The 25,762-nt window shown below is 46.8% G+C and overlaps 1 protein-coding gene across 7 annotated transcripts; it reads left to right on the forward strand.

Annotated features, from left to right (window-relative positions):
* The first annotated feature begins 306 nt into the window (after nucleotides 1–306).
* On the forward strand, nucleotides 307–25,698 carry PTGER1 (prostaglandin E receptor 1). Of its 7 annotated transcripts, XM_081900897.1 has the most exons (7): nucleotides 307–1,033; nucleotides 5,358–5,467; nucleotides 8,277–8,344; nucleotides 9,152–9,288; nucleotides 11,494–11,778; nucleotides 22,190–23,045; nucleotides 23,860–25,698. In XM_081900897.1, exons 6-7 carry the CDS (start codon nucleotides 22,218–22,220, stop codon nucleotides 24,142–24,144), a joined length of 1,113 nt encoding a protein of 370 aa, XP_081757023.1. In that variant the 5' UTR covers nucleotides 307–1,033; nucleotides 5,358–5,467; nucleotides 8,277–8,344; nucleotides 9,152–9,288; nucleotides 11,494–11,778; nucleotides 22,190–22,217; the 3' UTR covers nucleotides 24,145–25,698. The 7 variants fall into 7 exon arrangements, with proteins under 7 accessions (XP_081757023.1, XP_081757024.1, XP_081757026.1 ...); XM_081900898.1 differs by lacking the exon at nucleotides 9,152–9,288; XM_081900899.1 differs by lacking the exons at nucleotides 307–1,033; nucleotides 5,358–5,467 and adding an exon at nucleotides 7,088–7,918.
* Nucleotides 25,699–25,762: the final 64 nt, after the last annotated feature.

The following is a 25,762-nucleotide window of genomic DNA, read 5'->3' on the forward strand; positions in this document are numbered from 1 at the left end:
TTTGCACAAGCCTCTTGTTAAGCAATGCATAAGCCTCTTTCGTTGCAAATTGCCTCACAGACCCAACAGAAACAAAACAGTCCTTAGTTAGCTCCTCTGAGTGGACGTTGAAGGAAGGGAAGGATCGAGATACAGCAGATCTTTGGGTTGGTGGTGCCCAGGCTATCGCTTTACTATAATATTAGAAGACTCTACCAAATAACTAGCATTAACCAGTCCTCTGCAGAATGGACGTTGAAGGTTTTTGTGGCTGTGCATGATATTGGCCTGGCAACATCCTTGAGCACAGGTAGTAGCGCTTTGGATTTCAAGATAGGCAAGTGAACTGGCAGAACTTATCAGCTCAGGGCTACATAAATACCTAGACCTTTTTTTAAAAAAATACACAAGGATCCTCTGGGACAAAGCAGTAATGAAGAATATCAAACACAAAGGTGTCAGGCCCAGTCCTACCATTAGGAAGAGTGAGGTGGCTGCCTCAGACAGCTATTTTGGTTGTCATGAAAGGGCAGCAAAATGTGAGGTGTTTAAATGATTATTGTATTTTTACTCCCAGGGAGAAGTGCTTGTGAGCTTTTCTACTTCGGGTGCCACAATAACTTGGTCAGCTGTGTATACTATGCCGTGTGCCTAAGGGAGGGAAGCCCCATTTGTTAATCTACCTCAGGCAGCAAAGTTTCTTGAGTCTTTTCAGAGAGGAACCAGTTCCACATTGAGGTCCCTGGGATGGCTGGGGAGGGGGGCATTTGAAAAGTGCTGAATATCAGTATTATTGCTACTCCAATAAAGCAGGGGTCAGCAACGTAGCACATACAGGTGTACGTGTGTCCAACGGTACCTGCTATGGTGCCCATGAAAGTCTTAGTAAACATTCCATGAAAAATCCACAGTGTATGAGAAACTGTTTTCCTCCTCAGCTCCTGTTTGCACTGGCTCAGTTTTTCCTACATTAAACATGCCCTCTTCAACATGCCCACATTTGACTGGATGCCAGGACTGAATACCCACCCATGCATCTGTTCTGAACCAAGAGGTGAAAAGAGCTTCTCTCTGTGAGTGAACATGGCTGGTGTAGGTGCCTTCCCCCATTGATGTCTGCACTTAGGGTTGCCATATTTCAAGAAGTGAAAATCTGGGCACAAAAGTTGAGCTTTTCTTTGCAAAATCTTGAGGGGGGAATTTAGTTTGTAAGCTATTTTTTTAGGAGATTCACCAAAATCTACACTTCCAACATGGGCTGCCATACATCTGGATTCACCCACACATTTTAAAAGCAATTCTGCCCTGTTTTTGATGGCCAAATCCCAGCTGTGTCTGATGTATGGTGGCCCTACATTCACTAGTTAGTGTTCCTGTTCCTGCCTCTTTTTCTGTTCTTTTATAAGTGGCAGCCATTTTGTGTTATGTCATGGCAGCCATTTTGTGACTGCCACCCAACATTCCAAAAGTACCCACTGGCCCCAAACAGCTGGCAAACCCTGTACTAGAAGGAAGCATTGGGTCTTCTCTGCTAGCAAACAATGAAATTGTGCAATAGAGAGCTTGTTTTATCTGCATGTAGTGAAAAGAGGGTTAGGTTAATATTATTTTATTCATGTTGTGAGAAGCAGAACAGGCAAAACTGAGAGCTCCTAATCTATAACCCACCTCTTTCCCCTGATTCTCCTTCACATTACTGAACAAAAACACACAAAATATTTTATTGGCACGACAAGATTATCCCTGAACAGGCGCCAAAATATAAAGGGTATAAAGGAATGAGCTGCTCTGGTTTCTTTCAAATCTTGACCTACTGCTGTTGGAATACAACAATATGAGGTTTCAAGTTACATCAAACCCTTCATTTTTCAGGTGTCACAGTAAATAATTACACTGTGCTGCAGCTATGTAACCATACACGTTTAATCATCCGTGCAAAAATTTAGCAAAAAATCACTGCAGTCTATGTACAAAACTTCAGTGCTTGATTACTAGGGAAGATACAAAATATATGCAAATATTTCCACACATAAGTACATCCTTAGAGCAAACAGTTCGGAAAAAGTTAAACATCGGGTGCTTGCCATTGTTTTAATGATTCATGAAGCTAAGAATCTCTTGTTAATCCACTGTTGTTTAAATCTGGTCCTGAATTTCAGTTCTTAGGACTTGTGTTGAATATAACTGCAAACGTTTGCATATACTGATACCTTTAGCTGAAACACCCAAAATATATTGCAGTATCTTATCCTCTCTCTCACTTTCTAGTCTGTACCCCGTAAGGAAATTGGCAGGTTGTTCCTAGTCTTGTAGAAACAGGAGCAGGGAGTCAACTCTTAACTGCTGAAGGGATCCATGGGTGAGGAGTGCAGAACTCTCCCCCTACTTGCCACTTTCCTCCTGTCAGCACTGGATGTCAACTGAGGATAAAAGTGCTGTGTGTGTGTATGTGCGTGCATATGTTAAGGTTGTCATATTCCTAAAAAGGGGGTGGGGATTCCCAAATTTGTTGAACTTTTTTTTGCAAAATCTCAGAAAAACTCAATTTCTGCCCGGATGCTGTTTACAAGGGCTGAATACCAGCTATGTCTGGGAAATTCCAGACATATGGCAACCCTAGTTTGTGCAAATTCTGAATCTATAAACTGTGGGCTGACTGCTACTAACAATGGGCTCCTCTTACTATAAACATGGAAATTTGCTATAATCAGGCCTAGTTTATCTATTACTGTAGAACTGGGAATATAGGGACAAAATTTGTGTGTGTGTGCTCAAGTTTCCCAAACTTCTGAGTTTATTTAAAGTCGTCATTAACACAACCCAAATTCTTAGGAATGTAAATTAAATAAAGTCAAGAAACAGGAATATATAATCTACATTTATTAATTAACAACCACAATTCCTAGGAACCGTAACATGTAAAAAGCAAGGAAGAAAACGAAGAGAAAATAATATTGATACCATACGCATCTATACATGTCCATGCCTTTTATTTCTAAGGTTCCTAGTTCCTAGTTGTTAGTGTGTGTTTTTGCACTATACCTTGTAAATTTATTTTCCACCCAAGGCCTGCTTTGATTCCCAAGTCTTTATTCACTCCCTGCACAGTCCCATCAATCCCAATGGGTCAGTATTGACCACTTTGGAAACCAGCTGGTTTCTGCATGCATGGTGACCCCTGGATGATTGCAGCATCAGGTGGTGACTTGCCTAATACCACAGTTAGAACTTTATTTTCACCTTATATATCACACTTTGCCTTTCAGCAGAGTAACTTCATACAAGCAGCTGTGTTATCTAATCTTGAGTAATTAAGATAAATACATGTAAGCAGTGCTTATGGATGTGCTATGGATATACCAGTGAGCACTCTCCTCCCTCCCTCTCTCTCTCTCTCTCTCTCTCTCTCTCTCTCTCTCTCTCTCTCTCACACACACACACACACACGTATGTGTGAATGAGCCCTGTGTAAGAGATGTCTTAAGAGGGAGTGGGTAATACAGTTTGTTGTGCCTGCTCTATTGCACTTGCTTTCGTTATCAGAGAAGTCACCATGTTTGATGAACAGTGAAAAGAGGCAATAATATATGTGTCATAAGAAAGGCATGGTAATAGAAGTCACCTGTGGTTAGCAGGGATTTCTTCAAGGTACCTAGCCCAAAGAGACGTGGGTGGCGCTGTGGGTTAAACCACAGAGCCTAGGACTGGCTGACCAGAAGGTCGGCGATTCGAATCCCCGCAACGAGGTGAGCTCCCGTTGCTCGGTCCCTGCTCCTGCCCACCTAGCTGTTTGAAAGCACGTCAAAGTGCAAGAAGATAAATAGGTACCGCTCCGGCGGGAAGGTAAACGGCGTTTCCATGCGCTGCTCTGGTTTGCCAGAAGCGGCTTAGTCATGCTGCCCACATGACCCGGAAGCTATACTGCCAATAAAGCGAGATGAGCGCCGCAACCCCAGAGTCAGTCACGACTGGACCTAATGGTCAGGGGTCCCTTTACCCTTTACCTAGCCCAAAACATTTTGCTGCCGGTAGTAAAGGAGGGCACCCATCAATCCATGGATGGAATTGAACTGGACTAGCATTTGAATCTTAATTCAACACTGGTAATGGAACAGCATCGTCCACAGCATCTGATGGGCTAGCTTAGGGGGTGGCACACATCAATCTACCTCCCTGCATCTCACTGCTGCTGCCTGCCTCTCAGCATCTGCTGCCTGACCTCACTCTGCCTAACAATAGGGCCAGTCTTGCAACCGAGTTGGGAAATTCTGTAAACTGGGTCTGTGTTTTGTTCTTACCTCTTGGAATACCTGTAGGCCAAGAATTTGTGGGGGTTGGTGGTGGTTGTAAATAATCTCTTACATGGCAAGTCTTTAGCACAAGCAGTTTTGAGAGAAATGGTTAAACATCAGGAATGTAAAGATTTAATGATTCATGAAGCAAAGTATCACTGCCTGCCTGCCCCAATGCATTTGCTTTCCACTTTGATTCTTTAGTGATAGAGGTCTGGCCTGGAACCCAATACCATATTATGTTGTTTGGTTTGTGTCTGAGGCAGTTTATTATTAATAATATAAGCAAACCAATTCTGCCTGCAACCTTAGTTGCTAAGCGGAGGAGTGTTTTGTCTGGAGATGAATAAAAGGCCAGGAAAAAAACAAGAGGGTGAGGGCCAAGAGGAGAGTGGGCCTTAAGGAGTGCTTAGCTGGTGTACTTAGCTGGAGGCCAAGGCCTTGGAAAAAGGAACTGTTCTCAAGCTGGTGTTCCTGACCAGGCAAATGGCACTCTCTTTGGGTCATGAAGAAATTGTACTCAAGAGCACTAGATTGGAGACAGCAACTCCTCACTGCTCCCCCCTTCCCCAAGAGATAAGCCAGAAGTGGGGAATTTGCCCGCCCAATGTTGCCAGATTGGGGACGCATCACCTCTGACCATTGGCCATAATGACAGGGGCTGATGGAAGCTGGAATCCAGTGGCATCAAAGAAGGCCACAGGTTCCCCACTCCTGCAGTGGGAAGATCCATGGGCACTCCTATGAGGGACAATTTCTTGTTAGAAGAAAGTACTGGAGTATTATGCTGCTTTTGTATTAAATCTGTAAGTTTAGAATGAAGGCAAGCTCTCGTCCAAATAGACATGACTAGTCTTTCGTTTTGTTTCTATTTTGCTGGTAAAACTAGTTATTTTCAATAGTTACAGATTGTGAAATACAGTAACAATGCAAAAAATACAAAAATGTACGGTATTTATAAACACATATACCATTGCAAAGGATTTATATGGTTTGAAGTCTGTGTCATATTGCATCTTCTTAAAATGGATGTAAAGAGAAAAAGCTCCCAAATAAAATGGCACCTTTTTTCTATCTTGCTTTAAGGCAGGAATGAACTGGATCCTGTTCGCAGGGTGAATTCAAAAATCCCTCACCCACATGGGTCAGCTTTGACAGATGTCAGGACCACCCACTTGTTAATCACCAGAGATCAGGTTAGTGACACCTGTCAAAGTTCAAAGGAGGTAACTGTAACTGCTGAGCAGCTAACTGAAGGTTACAACAACCTCCTTTGAAGGTGCACTTTCAGCATTAGTCAGCTGACTGGAGACATTCGTCTTTAAGAGGCTTGCTATAACTGATCTGTGGCTACAGAGAACCCCTTGGAAGCATCTGCAGAAGGGGAAATGCTTCATTTTTCATGGGATGTTGCACTTTGAATCAAAACCGCTTCATCTGGAGAGGAAAGATCTCTATTTAATATTTTTTTTAATTCAAATTCAGAATGAGGCACTTTTTGTTTTTACAGTAACTTTTTATTGCTTCTTCATCCCAGAATCCTAGAAGTAACCTAATACCTACAAGCACCTAGAAGACTAAATTCAGTCTACAATCTCCATCTGTAGACTAGGGCTTGTGCTACGAGTGGAGAAAGTGGGAGACATGTCCTCTTGCCTTATCCTGTTTCTCTCCCTCAATGCCCATAGGGAATCCCTGTGCCTTTAGAAGGAAGACAGGAGTCATTGAGAGAAAGGGCTTGCCCAATTTCTGTCACTCTTGAGTTCCAGGAAAGCCTTTAACAACTCCTGGGAAGCTCGCCATTGCTCTCCTGCTGCTAGGGGGAATGAGGCCAGAGAGCTGCACTCCCCAAAACCCTGTCATGTTCTTGACGGAGAACTGTTGATGGAGAGACTTCATTGCCAAAGCACAAAAATAACACATCATCATCATCAAACCTTTTATTGGCATCACAAAAAACATCCAAACAAATCAGTACAGAATTACCACTTCCCCAGTGGCACAAAACATTTGCTAAAAGAAAGGAGGCAGAGCAGTCTATCATCACAAAAAATAACACAACCACAAATATATTAAACCACAAGTGTAATACAACTTCTTAAATTGTATGTTATTTATGTATTTTCTTTATGTATGTATTTATTTTTAAATATTTGTACATGGAGTTTTTTTTATTGATCTATAAGTCACTTTGAGATTTTTTTTTGTAGGGCTCAGGCTGCAATATATGTGGAGTTAGAGGCAGGGCTGAGGGGCACTGGAAGAGCTGGCAAATTTTATCCTTGTTCTGCTTCCTCTTCAGAGAGCGGAGGGGTGGGTGCTGGGAAGACACCCTAGAGGCCTTCCACAGTCAACCACAATCCCATTATTAAAGCACTCAGCAGCTATGGAGTCATTATCGCTAATGGTGCCACAAAGGACTGGGTTCTGGTGGTAAAGTGGGGGTGGGAAGAGCTGGAGTTAATTCTCAACTGAACAGGAGAGGTAGTTGCATATGCTGAGCAGTTCAAGCAGCCAAAAGTTCCTTCATCAGAGAGTAGTTGAGTTTCCCTTCCCGCAATGACCTTTGGCAGGGTAGATATGTATCAGCATTGCTGAGCTAGGAGTGCGTTTCTAATGTGCTGCTGCATGGAAGCTCATCTTCCTGCATTGTGATTCTTAGGCAAGAATCCCATACTACCTGGAGCCTGTGGCTCTATAACAAGGGCTGTCTGGTCGTGACTTGGAAGTGGAGGTCTCCAGCCTTGGGCAAGAGAGGGTGCTGCCATCTGTCCCATTGCTCCACTAATCAATTCCCCCACCCCCTCTCTTCCCAGTAATAACGACATTCATACCCCACTGTTTCTCCAAGGAGCTCAAGGTGGCATGCGTAGTTCTCACCCCTGTCTGTTTTATCCTTGCAAAAACCTGTGAGGTAGGTTAGGCTGAGAGACAATGGCTGTGTACACGTTACGGGCTTAAAACGCAGCTAAGTCATTCTTTATCTCAATTCAGATGGAAGCTAGTTTGGGGGAAAATGCATCAAAGTATTTACTAAGTAATTTCGGGATAGATATGGATGATGGCTAATGTGTACCATGCTTCCTGGTGGGGGGCACACTGGATGCAGAGTAAACAGTACTACGTACTGTGGCCCAAGATCACTTAGCAAACTTCATGGCTAAGTAACTGGACCACAACACCACACCAGGGTGACAGAGGACCCGTGAGAATATGGGCAAAGATTAAAAGACAGGTGCATGGGCATAGCCAGGATTTTTGTGGGGGGGGCAGGACTTTTGTTGGGGGGGGGACAGAACCAATGTGATTGGTCAGTTAGTTAAGTATTTCTATTGTTTTATGGCCATGGACAGGTGGTGGGAAAGGGCAGGAGGTCCATCAGTTGTCTGAGTATTCTTTTTCTGTCTTCAAAAAAAGGTTCTGCTTCCGAGTTGGCACACCTTTCATGTAATACTAATAATGTTTATTGTATATAAAGTCCTTCAACAAGCTAGGTCCTGCCCAGTATGAAAGAAATGGGCTTTGCCTGCTATCAAGCTTATTATCTACATGTCAACACCTTGAGGACAGGTGAAAGAACAGAAAAGGAATGGCAGGGGAGAGGAAAGGAGAGGCAGAGACTGAAGGACAAAGGCTCAAGGGAAGAGGTGCATTTTCTATATGTAGTGTAAACAAGGACAAGAAAGGAAAATTGCAGATGTGAGGGAGGTAGTGAGTGTCAGAGAAAAGGGGCAGCCAGAGAGAAAGAACAAGAAGAGTGTGACATAGAGGAAGCAAACTGGGGCAGAGGTGATGGAGAGAGTAAATAGACAGAAAGAGAAGAAGATGTAGATAAAGGGAAGGACAAAGAGATTTGTAAACAAAAAGTATAGTAGCTTAAACTAGGCCCCACAAGGAAACAAAAGCTGAAGCAAGAAGTGCAGCATAGAAGAAATGTAGGCAAAGGAAGATATAGCACAAACATATACAGTGATATAAATTCACGTGTTGTTTTAATCGTTACAGCAACCCTGTAGGATAAGTCATGAGACTGAGAGATTTTCCAAAGGCCATGCAGTGACTTAATGGCAGAGGTGAGATTTGAATCAGGGTGTCACTCTACTTAGATTTATTATTACAAGTTTTTATTTCATTTATGGCTGCAAGGTCCCCAACCCTGCACAAAGCTAGAACTGACAAAACTCAATTATTTATTTAAAACTGTGATCAGCAGCATAGCTATCTCTACCCACGCCCAAGCAGGAAAGCGATCCTGCATTAGTTACACCCTCCACCAGGAGTGTGGCTTGGAGCTAGCTGGAGCATTGTGTTCCATCTATAATGTGGTTTGAACATACGTATTTCATGACTTGTTTTGTTTGTGTTGAATGCTCCTAAGTAGAGGAAGCTAGCAAGGAGCCATCTTGTCCTGACCACCCTGACAATGTGTTCCCTTTGCTCTTCTCCTCTGGATTCCAACTGAATCCCCTGGCCATCCCTCAAACCTTGTCACCAACTTTGCTTTGAGCTTGGAAGGGAGACCCACAATGCGGATTTTGTTCTAAGAGTATGACTGTAAGAACATAAAAATAGCCCTGCTGGATCAGGCCAAAGGCCCCTCTAGTCCAACATCCCCTTTCCCACAGCAGCCAGCCAGATGCCTCTGGGAAGCCCCTAATTTGGATGTGAGTGCCCATCACCCTCTCCTGCTGTTGCTTCCCAGAAGCTGGCATCCGGAGACATACAACCTCTGATACTGGAGGAGGGAGTACAAAGCGGTTGCAACTAGTAGCCATTAATAACTTTACTCTTCATGAATTTGTCTAGTAGCTACGCTGTGCAGATGGGAGGAAATGTTTTCTCTTCCGTTCCCTGTTGTATCTCTTCACCCTCCCCAACAGTCCTGCTGCTTTTCTGGGATATGAAATTCTGGGATATGTAAACACTTGAAGCTGCACTTCAAAGAAAGGTCATGGCGTTTCAGCCAGTAGATGAGAAAGCCGTATGCCAACACCAGCGCCGTCTTGGAGAATGCCAGGTTAGCGGTCGCCAAGTTCCTCCGATGAGCACTGAGCATTGCCAGAGCAGGAAACTTGTTCTAGGCCCTTCCTGTCCTGCTCATGCTCATGTTTTTATTTACCCTAACCTTGCCTCCTTATCAGATCTCTCTCCCTGCTCTCGCAATCCTCTTAACTACTCAATAGGAACAAGACAAAACAGAAAACACTGGGGTATCGTGGCTTCCTCTCCTGCTCCACATGCAACTCATAGTTGGGCAGCTAGCCAGGCGATGTCACATGGAAAAAGAAGGTCCCCATCACCACCTGCCTTTCTTCCTTACGAGGGTGTGGTATCTGCCTATTGTCTTGCTGTACCACTTCCCACTGATGGGCAAAGAGTTGGGTAGAGTCTATTCCTGGATGTGATATTCAGCTAATTCCGTCACTGTCTGCATCTCAATTCCTACGAGGAATTCAGGATGTTAAATCTGTTCTTTTTGCTGGGTGGCGCAGATTAACTGTGCCCCTGCCACACACAATATGCTGGATGAAACGAAGAGATTCCCTCTGCCCATTCTAATGCACTTACATGATCTCACTGCCTGAGTCCAGCTTTCTGTGCACAAGCTGAAATGAGATAGCAGGCTCTTCTGTGGTTCTTGCTTTCTTGGGGGTCCTAGTAGAAACATCCCCCCCTCAGAAAGCAAAGGCTAAACTTGTTGGTGTGTGCTTTTTAAACCCACTCACCCTTTTTCAACCCTCTTCCCATACAGCATGTTAGAGGCTGCTGAGCCATTGGGTAACCTTCTCAGAAGTGCTGCGTGGAACACAATGTCCCCTTTCAACATTCTGAGGGTTTCATAATTCCTTGGTGAAGAAAAAGTGGCAATGAAGCCTCAGCAGGGGCCCTCTCAGGTGGCAGGCTCCATGGGGGCGGCAGATCCTGATGTAGATATTCATTGTTCCTTTGTTCCTGGTGTAGATTGTCACTCACACCTTCTTCTCTGGTGGGGAGGAGACCCTTTGGTGGCTTGCCTCAGGTGCCAAATTGTCTTGGGTCAGTTGTGGGCCCTTTTATGGCCTCTGTGCATGAACTAGATCTCCTACAAGGAAGTCGGACCTTGCAGGAATCCAGCATCTAGTTCGCTCAGGGACAAACACATATATGTCTGTGAATGTTTGCTCCGTGTAAGATGTATATCACAGGAGACGTCCGTAACTTCTCTTTAGAAAACATCATTTTGTGTAATGCAGCCCCTAGGCTCCAAACAATGTGACACTTTGCTAAGTCAAGGCAAGATAGTCCTTCATCCATCGCTGTCTTCAGGCGCCAGGACAGGGTTCCCAGACAGGCAGCTTTGTTCTGTCATTGCCCACACAACCACCTTCCATCTGAATCTAAGGAAGTGCTCAGAGTGCCTGGTTTGAAGCTGGCCATCGTAGAGTCACTATGGGTGTTGCTGTGATTTGGCTGACAGCAGGCCTACAAGGCTAATTGATTGGAAAAGTAGATGGTCAGCTATGGAAGAGTCAGAGAGGAGGGGAAGGGGAGTTGAGTTTCGTCACAATGGTCCCGTCTTGGGGCCCTTCCAGACTAGTGGTGCTTTTTGTGAGTGTATTCAGCAGCATGTCACCACTACTGTAATAGTGGTGGATTTATACTGGACTGCCCACACATCAATTCTGCTTTATTAGTTCTGAGATGCTTCCCCATTGTCACCACATTATTGCCATCTGGGAGGACAAGCAGCACAAACCCCGTCTCACTCACCTCAAAAAGTTGCAGAAAGTTACGGTGCAGGCACCCATTAGAAATGAAGCAGTATGTCTGCCTAGAAACTTTCGTAGGTGCAAGTGGTATTGAAATTGCAACCACATCTAACCCGCCCAATAACATCATGACCACAAATCAGGATGACTGTCCCAGGTGAGTGTGGTCGGCACCAAGGTAAACATGGCAGAAAGTTTTTGGTACCCCACCCCACAGGTGCTGGAAGGGTGATGTGTGCATGTAAGAATACTTAAGAGGAATCATGACTCCCCGTGCCAGTAAGTTCTATTCACAATGATGATGATTAAAGAGTGTATTTAAACAGCGGATTCCCTCCTCTCCTCCGAACTTTTCCATGCACGACTTGCACGTTGAGAGTCTCATACTGCAGCAGCAACAAAGGATTTGTGAGTTTCTTATGATTGTGAACTTGTGTCTAGAGCTGCAAAACATAACTTTTTTTTTCATGCAGGAGAGTTTTGCTGCGGCGGCTCGTGCGGAACAAATCCTTCTTTGGAAGGCGACCGAGGAGGAGGAGGAGCAGCAGAAGTAGTTCATAGCGTCCCCTGGTGGCAGAAGAGGGCGGTGCCCGTCCTATAAACTCGCACATGAGCGGGGAAGGGCGAGGCAAAAGCGAGGCGAATGAAGTGTACTTCGGACTGAAGTCAGGGCAGCATCGGCGCCGGGCTCTTCCGTGTCGCCGGACGCAACCGAAGGTGAGATTCGGACGCGTCGGAAGCGCGCAGCCCTGAAGAAGGTGAGTCTGCTGCGCAGCTCCAAGCTCTTACTTAATCCCGCCAACTTCGACGGGACGGGAAGAGGGCGCAGAGCTGGAGAGAAAGGGGAACAAGGGGAAGGTGTGCAGGCTGAAGACCATCAGGGGCTGCTGGGGAGCAGTGGCGTAGCATGGGTTGTCAGCACCCGGGGCAAGGCAAGTAATTTGCGCCCCCTAACCTGTGGATTTGTGCCTCCTAACCCATGGATTTGCGCCCCCTAACCCTACCCCCCAGATGTTGCGCCCGGTGCGGCCGGCCCCCCCTGCACCCCCCACGCTACACCACTGCTGGGGAGAAATCTGGGACTGCACGTGTCCCCTCCCGACTTGAGATAAGCGAATCTCTTATTGAGAAGGGGCTCTCTCAAGGGGTAGCACTCCCAACATCTCTAAACACAGATTTGCTGCGCTATGCAACCACTCTGGTGCACTGACAGCCAGAACGGCTGCAGACAGCACCAGGGTATGTGGTATATTATCGACTTCTTCTATGTGTAAATTTAGACGTAAGGAGTAGGAAGTAACAAGACTATGGGAGTAACAAGCAGTATCTGGCAAACTATTCGAGGTAAGGAAAATAGCGTGATCGTGAATAAGGATCTTGCACCAGAGGCAAATACAGCTTGGCGCGCCTACACAAAAATAACTGAGCGCCTGTTATTTCCCGGTAAACACAGCTTACACTGCTCTGTTATAGTCACACTTAGGATGGGATTTTCACCCCCTGTTTGGCATGCTTGCTGATGGGAGCCTGGAGTGGGGATCCTAACCCTTGTAGACAGTTGTGAATGCTGGTAGTTAGTATTCAATAATTAATTGATTTCGGAGCAAAAGGGTGTGGTGGTGGTCTTACTCTCCTGCGTCTGACAGTAGTGCCTTGGGAGGCAGCTGGCTCTGAAGAGGGCCTGTCTAAATGCGGAAGAGGTCTTCATCCTCCACCATGGAAGGGATGAAAATGAATGGACTATTGGATTCTCTTCTGTGTTCCAAAGCGGAGTGTTTACATTAGATAAAGGGTACCAGGATCCTGGTACCACATATTGACTACTGTACACGATCATAGATGATTATTTATATGAGTCTTAGTTGATTGATTAAATTTGCATAAGTTGCATACAGCTAAAAGCAATATTTCTGAAGCAAGATGCACCCTCAGTTTTCAGATAATGTGCACACTTTGGATGACAGTCATCAATTTAGAAGGGGCATTCCTTTCTCTACCAGCCTCCTGAAAGAAAAGGTTGAATGCCTCTTTTACAGAGACACTTATCAACTTATATTAGATATCGGGGGATGGAGTCAAACTCAGTCTTGTTCAGAATCGACCTATTGAAAACAGTGGAACTTTTTAGTCGTGGCTAATATGAGTTCTCTTGATTCCAAGGGGTCTACTCTAAGCATGACTAAATATGGACCCATCAACATCCACTGTCTGATTAATCCAGGACAGATTTTTAGTCAATGAAATAGTCTTCTAACGGATTAACCAATTAATCAGACTTTACAGGCCTAATATTTTATACCCCACATTAATTAACTACTTCTAATGTAGTAAACAAATAGAACTCATTTTCCCCCTGATTGTGATTGTGCCCCTCAAATGTTTATTGAAACAATTAATATATTACCTCCCTTTTACTAACATTACCCTCCTGTTAATACTACTGGGCAGTTAAAAGGATGTTAAGGGAGGGGTAAGCAAAACAATTGCTCATTAAGTGTACCTCTCTGGATGCTGTTTCTCATTCACAGAGACAAATGGGAGCTATAGTATATTAGAAGTTATGACTCACTCAATCATCCGGTTCTGAATATAGCCCTAGGTTAGTTGAGCCAGACAATAGGAATAAAACAAAAATAAAGCAGAGTGATTCAGTTATGCTACATATGATTACTACAGAGAGCTCTTGATTTAAACACACACACACCCCTCTGCTGTAAGTGGCAATAATAATAAAATTTGCTTCTGGTACTAGTATTTTATACCGCTACGCCCCATCCATCATAAGAAAGCATGTTTCTCTTTCAGACTGTATGCAAATGTTAGGTACATGTGTTGAACTATTAGGAAAAATCTAAAATCCACAGCTGCACAATACTTTTATGAGGACCAACTAAAGTATCGCAAAAAGTGAGCAAGCTTTCTAGTTCCCAGTAATTTTTTCTCAGGCTAGATGTAAATGGTGAGAGGGAAGTCAAAGAGAAAGCTCTTCTGTTGAAGACTTGAAGTCTGCAGTTGGCTGCAATCCTAAACATACTTACTTATGAGTAAGTTCAACTCAGTGCTGTGCTAGATGATAAACTCATTTTCAGTTACGTACACACAGATACACACACATACACACAGATACACATACACACACACACACACACACACACACACACACACACACCATTTTAAGACCATTCTATAACATCAGAAGAGCCCTGCTGTATCAGGCCAATCTGGTCCACCTTATCCATCATCCTGATCTCACAATGACCAATCAGATGCCTGTGAGAAATCAGCAAACAGCATCTGAGCACAAAACACTCTCCCCTCCCGTGTTTTCCAGCAACCAGTATTCAGAAGCATAATGCCTCTGACCGTCCTCTGTATCCATGGTACATGAAGGCATAGCCTCCATTGTGGCTAGTAGCCATTTATAGACTTATCTCCCATTAAATAGTTAAATGCTCCAAGTTGGTGACCATCACTGCCTCCTGCAGAAATCAGCACTTTCTTTTACCTGTCCCGAATCTTCCAATGTTCAGCTTTATTGAATGTCCACGAGTTCTTATGTTATGAGACAAGGATAAATTATGCATCCATGACATGCATACTGTAATGTTATAAAATGTCTATCATGTCACCTCTTACTTGCTTTCCCCCTAAACTAAGAAATCCCAAATACCACAACCTTTCCTCATAGGGGAGTTTGATTACTTTGGTTGCCTTTCTGTGAACCTTTTCCAACTCTGCAATATCCTTTTTGAGGTGAAGTGATCAGAACTGTACACAGCATTCCAAATGCTGTCGCACCATAGATTTGTATAATGACGTTATGATGCCAGCAGTTGTATTTTCCTTTCCTATTGATCCCTAACATGGAATTTGCTATTTTCACTGCTGCTACACACTGGGTTGACATCTTAATTGAGCTACAGTATATACTTATGAGACCAAGGTGTCATTCCTGGACAGTCACTAATGCTGCAAACCCCATGAACGTATACAAGAAATGAAGGTTTTTTTTGTCCCAACATTCATCACTTTACGCTTGTTTCCACTGATTTACATCTGCTATTTTACCACCCATTCACTGCATTTGTATAGGTCTTTTGAGAGGTCTCCATGATCTCCTTTTGTTTTTAATTACTCTGGACAATTTAATATAATCAGCCACCTCCCTGTTCACCCCTATCTCTAGATCGTTCATGACCAGGTTAAAAAACACAGGTCCTTGGGGGACTCTACTTTCTACATCCCTCCAGCGGAAGAACTGTCTGTTTATTTCTTCTCACTGCTTTATGCTACTTAACTAATTCCTGTTCAAGAAGTGGGACTCTCTTCTGATGCCATAACTGTTAAACTTACTCAGGATTCTTTGATGATAGCTTTTTGAAAGTCCAAACACACTATGTCATCCAGATCACCTTTATTTATATGCTTGCTTAGACTCTCAAAGAATTCTAATAGGTTTATGAGATAGGACTTGCGTTTGCAGAAGCCGTGCTGGCTCTGCTTCAACAAAGCTTGTTCTTCTATATGCTTAGTGTGATGGGACGATGAGCTGCTTGTGCGTAAAATGCAAGTCCCTCAGAGTTTGATCAGGTTTTCAAACCTCTGCCTGTGACGGAGCCCCTCCAGCATGGCTGCGTCAATCACTAGTAGAATCCGAAAGTGGCTGCTTTCGGAATCGTTTCCAACATAAAAGCTCTTTAACGGAAACACGTCGTCTGGCCTCTCGGCGTGACAGTTTCCGGCGAGGTGTGGGTGTCCCTATAGGAGGTCCTGAGACCTCCCCACTGTTTTCGCTGGAAGCGTCTCTGAGCCATCCCTCCGACTCACTTTCCCTTGGAGTTCTTGCTCGCCCTCTACTGGTTCCCTCTTCCGCTGCTACTCCTCTCTCAACCTCAGTGAGCCTTTGCGCCCCCGGCGCTTTAGATGGCAGTTCCCTGACATCCACCTCCCCTCCAGGGCCCCCTTCACCCCCTCCCGTCTCCTCCCCTACTGGCGGTGAGGAGGTAAAACCCCTGAAAGAACCTCCTTCGTCTTCCGACGTCGCGAACACTTCCCTCCACTTGTTGCTGTTCCTACTCTCTCGGTAATCTTCGTCATCGGAGTCCACTCCCTCTTCCAACTCCGACTCCGCGAACCCTTCCATTTCCTCTTCCTCATCGGTGGTGCCGAAATACTCCCTCCTAAACCTTGCTATCGGCTGAGGTTTCCTCGGGAACCTTTGGTGGAACGTTTCTGTTAAAACCTCGTCATTGACTTCCTCTGCATTCACCCAGGTGTTTTCTGACTCCGGTTCCCCTTCCCACGCCACCAAATACTCCACCTGATTTCCCTTCCACCTGGAATCGAGGATTTCCGCTACATGGTTGCGGCGTTCCCTCTCTTCCAAGGCTGGTCCCCTGACGTACTCCCCTTCACGTCCCCCCCTGTATGGTGACAGTAACGACCTGTGGAACACTGGGTGCAATTTCATGTGGTTGGGTAATCGGAGTTTGAAAGCTACCGGGTTGACCTGCTGAATGACCTCAAAGGGTCCCAATCTTCTGGGCCTCAATTTCTTACAACCCCCTTTGAACGGCAACCCTTGGGTTGACAACCACACTTGATCCCCCACCCTTATGGTTTCACCTTCCCTTCTGTTCTTGTCTGCCTGCTTCTTATATTGTGCCTTAGCCCTTTCTAAGTTGAGCTGGAGCTGATGATGGATCGCTTCCATCTCTTCTACAAAATGTTCAGCCGCTGGGACGCTCCATCTCTCCCCTCCTTCCCCTGGAAATGCCCTGGGGTGACACCCGTAATTTGCCAAAAAGGGACTCATCCCTGTGGACACATTCTCCGCATTATTGTAGGCAAATTCTGCCAACGCCAACTTTTCGACCCAATCGTTCTCTCTGTCATTGACATAACACCTCAGATATTGTTGAAGAATGCCATTTGCTCTTTCCGCCTGCCCGTTGGTTTCAGGGTGCCGGGCAGTTGAAAAATTGACTTCCACGTGCAGCAAGCTCATGAGCTTCCTCCAGAACCTGGAAGTAAATTGTTTGCCGCGATCTGAGATCACCCTCAAGGGAGCCCCGTGCAACCTAAAGATGTGTTCTACAAACAACTTCGCTGTTTCTTCCGCTGTGACTGCATGTGAGCATGCTACAAAGTGGCACATCTTAGTTAACAGGTCTACTACTACCATGATGGCTGTTTTCCCCTTGGACTTTGGCAGATCCGTCATAAAATCTATTGATATCGCTTCCCAAGGCCGTTCTGGTGTGGGTAATGGTTCTAATAACCCTGCCGGCGCCCTTCTTTCCCCTTTGGCTCGCTGACATTGGTCACACCCTCTTACATACTCCCTTACATCTTCCCTCACCTTAGGCCACCAAAATTCCCTGGTAACCAACCACATGGTCTTGTGTTGTCCAAAATGTCCCGCCGTGGGGCTATCATGCAACTGCTTGAGTACTCTCCCCCTCAATTCACCTTCGGGTATATACAGTGCCCCTTTGTAATACAATGCCCCATTTCTTTCCTCAAAACCTCCGGGGCTCTCGCCCTCCCCCCTGAGACCTCTGAGCTTATCCTGGGCATATTCATCATTTTCCGTTTCCTCTACCAGTTCTCGTTGCCCCACCAGCGCCGCCCCACACACCCAGCGGTCCTCAGGGATGACATGTCTCTCTTCGATCACCCCCTCCCCTTCCCAATACTCTGGTTTGCGTGAGAGCGCGTCCGCCCTGACGTTTTCTGAGCCTGGCACATAACAAATTTCAAAGTTGAATTTGGAGAATTCCTGTGCCCATCTCACTTGTCGTTGGTTGAGCACTCGAGCTGTTCTCCAATACTCTAAATTCTTGTGGTCGGTGCACACTTGCACCTTGTGTTGTGCCCCAATTAATAAATGTCTCCACCTCCGGAATGCTTCGTGAATGGCAAGTAGTTCCCTGTCATACACCGTGTAATTCCTCTCGGATTTATTCAGCTTCCGCGAGAAGAAGGCACACGGTCTCCACTCCGACGCACTCCTCCCCGGTTGAAGAAGGACCGCCCCTACCGCCCGGTCGGATGCATCGGTTTCCACTCTCATGGGTTTTCGTAAATCCACATGCAGAAGTTGTTCTTCCGAGGCGAAAGCCCTTTTCAGTTCTTCAAAGGCTCGATCCGCCTCTACCGTCCAAACAAATTTCTTCTTGCTGCTGAGGCAGTCGGTGATGGGCGCCGTCAAGTGGGCAAAGTTCTTGATGAACTTCCGATAAAAGTTCCCAAACCCCAAGAATCTTTGCACGTCCTTCTTGGTCTTCGGTGTCTTCCATTCCAGTACCGCTTGGACCTTGCCTGGATCCATGGCCAATCCCTTGTCTGACAAGCGGTACCCCAGGAATTCCACCTCCTTGGTATGAAACTGGCACTTCTCCAGTTTCACCCACAGCTGGTTGGCTTGCAGCCTGCCCAACACTTCTCGAACGTCCCTCACATGCTGTTCCTCATCTTCCGAATACACCAACACGTCGTCTAAAAAGGCCACACAATTCTTGTAGAGCAAAGGTCCCAGAACGTGGTTTATAAAAGCTTGAAAACACGCGGAGCCCCCTTGTAGACCGAAGGGCATAACGAGGTATTCAAAGGCTCCCAAAGGGGTAAACATGGTGGTCTTCCATTCATCTCCCTTCCTTATGCGTATCAGATTGTACGCCCCCCGCAGGTCCAGCTTTGTAAAAATCTTTCCCTTCCTTACTCTGGTCAAAATGTCATCAATTCGGGGCATAGGGAAAGCCAGGGGCTCCGACACTGCATTGAGGGCCCTAAAGTCACACACCAGTCTCGGTTTGTCTGTGTTCTTTTTGTCCACAAAAAACACTGGGCTGCCCCCCACCGCTCGGGACTCTCTGATGAAACCTCGCTTCAGGTTTTTGTCAATGAACTCCCTCAGCTCCTGCATCTCCCTGTCTGACATGGCGTACAGCTTGCCTACTGGGAGTTGGGCCCCAGGGAGTAGGTTGATTTGACAGTCAAAGGGTCTATGCGGTGGCAGTTTGTCTGCTTCCCTTTCGCTGAATACGTTGCTCAGATCTGCGTATTGCGGGGGCACCTTCCCTTTGTCCATTACTTCCATCCCGGCTAGGGTGACTCTGTCTCCTCCCGAAACCTTCCCCTCCTTGCAGTGTTCTAGGCAATGCGCTGACCCAAAGGAGACCACCCTCTGATGCCAGCCCACTAGCGGATCGTGTAGCGCCAGCCAGCTCATCCCCAAAATGATGGGCGCTCCTCCCAGGATGGCCACATTAAACGCTATCTGTTCGGTGTGCCTTGCCACCCTCATTATCATCGGGACAGTCTGTTGTCTAACTTCTCCCCCCAACAGCTCTCTGCCGTCAATCGTAGTCACCTGCAAGGGGTTACTTAAAGGGATGGTCTGTATCTGGTGCTCAGCTGCAAACTCCTTACTCATGAAATTACAGGAGCTGCCTGAATCCAAAAGCGCCTTGATCTTTAGTGGGTGTCCGTTTGGCAGTTCTAGTAACACCTCTATCACTAAAGCGGGTCTGGGAGGTTCCGGCATGGGCACTTTCACTGCTCTTTGGCCTGGCTGCTGTGCCCCGACGGTGGCAGCCAGGCGTTGGCTTTTACTTGCTCCTTGCCTTCCTCTTCCTTTCCCCCAACAGCTCCTGCCATCCCTTGCCATTCCTTTCTTTGTGGGCAGACTCTGGCAAAGTGCCCTGGCTGTTGGCAGAGATAACATCTCTTGGCGCTCCTTCCCTCCTTCTTCCGCCCTTCACTGGGATTTGAAACTGCGCGCGCCCGCGCTGTTCCAACTTCCATCGGCTCTGCCGGCGGGAAAGGTGGCTCTGGAATGTCTGGAATGCGGAACTCCCTCCAACGGTCTCCTTTCCCTTCCCGCTTTTCCAAAGCCCTCGCCTCCTGGCGCGCTCCTATGCACAGCGCAGATTTGGTTAACTGATCCATAGACTCCGCCCTGGGCCCCCGGGAAAGCTCATCTTTGACGGTTGAAGAAAGCCCCTCTTCGAAAAGCATTTGGATGGGCTCCGCCGATAGGTCCCACCCCAATTTATGAATCAGCATAGTAAACTCAGTCCAGTACTCACGGACAGATCTGCTTCCTTGCTGGCAAGCCATTAACTGCCTTCGCACCACCCCCTGCTCAATATCGCTGGAAAACATCAGGTCCATGGCACGAAAAAACTTCCTCGTGTCCTTTAGGATCTCATTATTCGCTGCCATCAGGGGTCTAACCCAATCTTTCGCCCCGGATTCGAGATGGCCAATCACAAAAGCCACTCGCGATTCCTCGTCGGGGAAGTCATCAAACTGCAAGTTTAGAGCGTATTGCATCTCTGTTCTAAAGGCATGATAGTTCCTGGGATCCCCCCCCGAATTTCTGCACCAATCCTGGCACCTTTCTGGCGAGCGGGGTGGTTTTCTCCTTTCCCTTTTCTGCATCCTGAGCCCTCCTCTCCTCAAGCCTCGCCGTTTGCAGCGCCAACTGGATCTCCAACGCCCTGTACCTTTCTTCCAGGCTTGGACCCCCTCCAGCTGCTCCTGCTCCTCCGGTTCCGGCTGGGTTGCTCATGATGCTTCTCCCTGCACAAGCTGGCTTTCGGTGACTTTCGGATTGCTGTGATGGGACGATGAGCTGCTTGTGCGTAAAATGCAAGTCCCTCAGAGTTTGATCAGGTTTTCAAACCTCTGCCTGTGACGGAGCCCCTCCAGCATGGCTGCGTCAATCACTAGTAGAATCCGAAAGTGGCTGCTTTCGGAATCGTTTCCAACATAAAAGCTCCTTAACGGAAACACGTCGTCTGGCCTCTCGGCGTGACAGTTTCCGGCGAGGTGTGGGTGTCCCTATAGGAGGTCCTGAGACCTCCCCACTGTTTTCGCTGGAAGCGTCTCTGAGCCATCCCTCCGACTCACTTTCCCTTGGAGTTCTTGCTCGCCCTCTACTGGTTCCCTCTTCCGCTGCTACTCCTCTCTCAACCTCAGTGAGCCTTTGCGCCCCCGGCGCTTTAGATGGCAGTTCCCTGACACTTAGTTACTTTAATAATACTTTCTACCAGTTTTCCCAGGGCAGACATTAAATTAACTGGCCTGCAGTCCCCAGGTTTCCACCCCGGATTCCTTATTACAAATTACAGGCTTTTCTGTTTTGTCTTCAGAAAGTTTGAGACCTGATGACTGTTGAGAGAGTAGATGCCAGTTCCCAGGAACAGACCCAACTTGTCCTCATCATGTTTTGCTTTTTTGTTTAATTTTGTGATGACGTACAATCCAAAAACCTGATAAAGAATGTGTCGCAGGCTTTGTGTTTGTTATATTAAGCTAAACATGTTTACATGTAAAATGATAATATAACAGCATTCCATTTATATTTCTTAGCTGGCAAAAATGTGGTGGGAGAAACAGTAACTTTAAATGACATTTCGAAAAATGTTACTGTTAAAATGAGATACAGTATTATAATTCTCCCAATTAGTATTCCCCAATTTTTCTCTCATGTGTGAGTCTCCATTCTGTACAATCCCTGATCCAAAACTGCTGGAGGAAGGAACAACCAAGTGTATTTCTTTACAAAAAGGCCAAGAGTGCTCTAGTTCCTCAGCACTGTAGGAGCAGCACCTTGACTTTCAGTTGCTAAAGTCTTTCAAGGTCTCTCCCTCCCTCCCCCAGGCTCCTTCCTTATCACCACCATCACCATTTAATTAAAGTATCTAAAATGCACATAGTTCTGTCCAGCATTTCCTTGCAAATTTGAGGACATGAAACACAAGGAATGGGAAGGTGGAAAGTCAGGGAAAATCCATCAGATTATATGGCAAGACGAAAGAGGATTTAAGGAGAATCAGTTTGATAGTCAGAAAAGTAATTACTGAGGGGACAGGATAAAAACCGGCTTCTTCTTGCTTTGGATTCCGCAGGAGCTGGGAAGGAACAGCAGTTCTCATCTGCTGGATTTGTAGCTCCCAACGGAAGATTCTGGTGGGCAGGAAGTGCACTTTCCACCTCCTCAGGCATGCTTCTTCCCTCTGCTCCAGAGCAGAATCCAGGGCAAAGGAGAATTTTTTTAGGGAAATGTCCTGGGTTCCCTAAACAAATGTTTTTAGAGAGACTTCTTACCTCTTAAGGACCTCCTCAGGTTAGTTTCTGACACCTCTTTTCCCCTTGCAGATGCCTGCACCTGGAGGTAGCCATTGACATGATGTCCGGCATCCACTCTCCCAATGCTTCACAGGCTTCACCTGTGAACCACTCCTCATGCTGCACAGAGCCCACAAAGATCCAGAGCTCTGCAAGGGCATCTTCACCTGCCGCCCCCATCTTCTCTATGACCTTGGGTGCTGTCTCCAATGTGGTGGCTTTGGCTATCCTGGTGCAGTCTTACACCCGCTTCCGGCGCCGCTCCAAGGCCACCTTTCTGCTGTACGCTAGCAGCCTGGTTATCACTGACCTCGCAGGCCACGTCATTCCAGGCTCCTTCGTGCTGCGTCTTTATGCCACACAGAGCAATTGGGAAAAGATGGACCCTTCCAAATCCCTCTGCCAGTTCTTTGGAGCCTCAATGGTATTCTTCGGACTGTGCCCGCTCTTCCTGGGCTGCATCATGGCAGTGGAGCGCTGTGTGGGCATCACTCGTCCTTTGTTGCATGCTTCCTTGGTGACGCCGGGCCGGACTAAACTTTCCTTGCTGGGACTGTGGGGCACTGCCCTCGCCATTGCCCTGCTGCCTCTCTGCAGCTTCGGGAGCTATGTCGTCCAGGCCCCAGGCACCTGGTGCTTCATCAAGGTGCGAGAGGCAGAAGCTTGGTCTGATGTGGGCTTTGCCCTGCTCTTCTCCACACTGGGCTTGGCCTCGCTGGTGGCCTCCCTCTTCTGCAACACCTTCAGTGGACTCAACCTGGTGCGGGCTCGGCTCCGCAGTCAGCGCAAGTGTGGGCACCGGCGGGCCAAAGCCCATGACATTGAGATGGTTGTGCAGCTGGTGGGGATCATGGTGGTTTCCTGCATCTGCTGGAGCCCCTTACTGGTGAGTGGGGTGGGGTGGGAGGGGAGATTAGTGGAAATCATAGTCCTGCTTTTGCATCCAACTTGTCATTGTGAGAACAGGATGCTGGTCTAGGTGGACCATTGTGTTCTTAAATGCTGGAATGTCTAAGAGGCAGCAGGGAGGGAGGAGTAGCAGCAATAGAATGAAAGCAGGGCATTCATGTGCTGGTGAGCACCAGTGAAGTCTCCAGCATGGGTGGATAGAATCTTGCGGGGGGGGGGTGCAGCGCCTTGATGAGGAATGGGATTCAGTTTGCCCAAACTGCACGGCAGTGGCGTGTTGGACAGGGGACTTTTCCATCCCTATTTGAAGATAGCAGAGGTTTAGCTTGGAGCCTTTCACATCTAAAGCTATGGCCCTTCACCAAAGTTCTAATGGCACTGATGTAATGTGACTCTGATCCACAGAGGTGCCTTCCTGGGGAAAATTATAACTGGAAGATTTCTGGAGGTCAATACCACCAGGAGGCCGAAGCATCAGCTAATCAAACTATTGTGGTGCATGGGCCTCCATGAAGCAGATTTGGTAGGTCCTTTCTTCTCTTAAAGTCCAGGCAGCAAACTAAGCAGCCGTCCCCTTAATGAGTCCATGGAGACTGGGAAGCTCTTATCAGGGAACAAATGTAGGCATGTTGAGTGAGGATGGCGCAATGACTATACTGTCAGTTTGGTGTGTGCATAGTTCCTATTCCTCCGTTTCCAAATTTCGTTAGGATCACTGAGAGAGTAAGATACAAGGCTGCAGCAGAATTACTGTCCTCTTAACTGCTATTCTTGCCTCTTTCCGTTCCCAGGTCTTTGTCATCTTGTCAGTGACCAACTCCCATGGAGACCTTAATTATAAGGAGCTGCTATTCCTGGGTGTGCGACTAGCCTCCTGGAACCAGATCCTAGACCCCTGGGTATATATCCTGCTTCGGCGTGCTGTGCTACGCAAGCTGCTTGCTCTAGTTATTCGGCGCCCTTATTTCAAGGGAGTCCGCTTTGACCGCTGGGAAGCCAGCTCCTTCCAAAGCTCTGAGCGCAGTATAGGGCTGGCGGGAGCAAGCAGGAGAACCTCTACTCTGAAGACCCCCTAAGGAGCACGTTTTGCACATTCTCCGTTGTTTGCAGAATTCAGCCAGCATCCAGGGCCCTTGGATGGTAGTGCTGTATGCAAGGAGCAGATACGGCATTCTCAGTTTACCCTCTCAGCCAAAAGAGCGATGGGATTCAAGATTGTGGAGAAGAGCATGCTGCTGGGCCCAGTTCCCTACCTAGTTGGGACTTTACGGTGGACAAGGGGCACTGGATCTTTTTTTGGAGATTTGTGAAGGAATTGTGATCATCTTTTCTTGGCGGGGTGTGTGTTTGTGTGTGTGCCCCACAGCAGTGTTTACAAAAGTGTATTGGGTTCAGTTCCTGGCACCACCCGTTCTGCAGGGCTGAAGAACAGTGGCTCAGATCCAGCAGTTTCCAGTACTCAAGGCTAGATGAACCAATGGTCTGACTCAGTATAAAACAGCTTCATATGTTCTGGTAATTTTGTTGATGACAGGGAGGAAAGCCATGATTAAGTGCGTTCTGAGTGTACCCAACACTTTCTTGGTACAAGCTATGTGGTATGAATGGAAACCTTGACTTGTTATTAGTGTTCTAGTCCAAAGTGGTGAGTTGTCAGTGCTTCAGAGCACAATGGCATCCATGAATGCCCCCCCCCCATTCCATATTTCAATGATAACCTCTCAGGGGCATAAAGCTTGCTTGTGGATTCATTACTAGGCAAGGAGACAACTTCTGCGATGATAAAAATAGAGGGGGAGACCTTTGGCATCCTTTCTTGGATAATTTGGTTTAGGCATTTTATTATCCAGCTGCAGTTGATATACAGCATTATGTTTAATCCGCGGTGACCTGGACACTCTGGGCCCACAATGTTCTTTCCATATCCCACTCTAGAGGCTGCTGCAGTTCAGTGCCGTGCAAAGGAACACATACATAAATCGGCACCCTTCCTCAGAGGCAGCAGCATATCTGTCCAAGAAAAAAATAATCCCTGCATAATGTCCTTTCCTAAAACAGGAGAGCAGAACTAGGGCACAGGGTAATGATGACTCAGGACAGCATTTAATTTAGATATAAACTTGGTCATTCCAGGGAACCCCTGCATGAAAATGGGGGTGCTCAATGGGGTGAGAGGGTTGGAAATGTGATAACCAAAAGCTCTTCCACACAGCTTTCCACCCTCAATGGGAAACGAGGAAGCTCCTCCTGGAACTGAGCACTTATAAGTGAGCTACTTCCATAGACAGGAAAGAGTTGGCGGAGCACCAGGCAGATGGAAGCCTATCTGGCTTACCATGAATTCCAATTAGATGGGAGGCTGCCAAGGGCCCTGCAGTGTAGTCTACTGTACTGGAGAGGTAGGTGGGACTAGCCAACAGACCATAAGTGGGGTGCCTCCAGCTGCTGTTATGCTCTGGACTTAGGATAATGGTCCTCCGGGGACTTTCAGGGGACAGTGGGAAAATCCTGAGAAGCTTGTTCTGCAGGGATCATGCAGGCAGGGGATCTAGGCTACTGCTTGCTGGTGCTCTGGCCTGAGAGAGCTGTTGATTGGCGCTGACCATTCTACAATAAAGTATTTTTGTGGAGCATTCTGTCCTATTGCACTTTATTGTCTTCATGCCACTGACTAAATCCCAGCATTCCTGCTGT

Source organism: Podarcis melisellensis, assembly GCF_964234715.1.
Source record: "Podarcis melisellensis genome assembly, chromosome: 2".
NCBI lineage: Eukaryota > Metazoa > Chordata > Lepidosauria > Squamata > Lacertidae > Podarcis > Podarcis melisellensis.

What these genes read in the sequence shown, in the direction of transcription:
- PTGER1 (XM_081900897.1), top strand. Translation starts at nt 22,218, where the DNA reads ATGATGTCCGGCATCCACTCTCCCAATGCTTCACAGGCTTCACCTGTG. An exon ending in TCTGCTGGAGCCCCTTACTG is followed by an intron (nt 23,046 to 23,859) that starts GTGAGTGGGGTG and finishes TTCCGTTCCCAG; the next exon opens with GTCTTTGTCATCTTGTCAGT.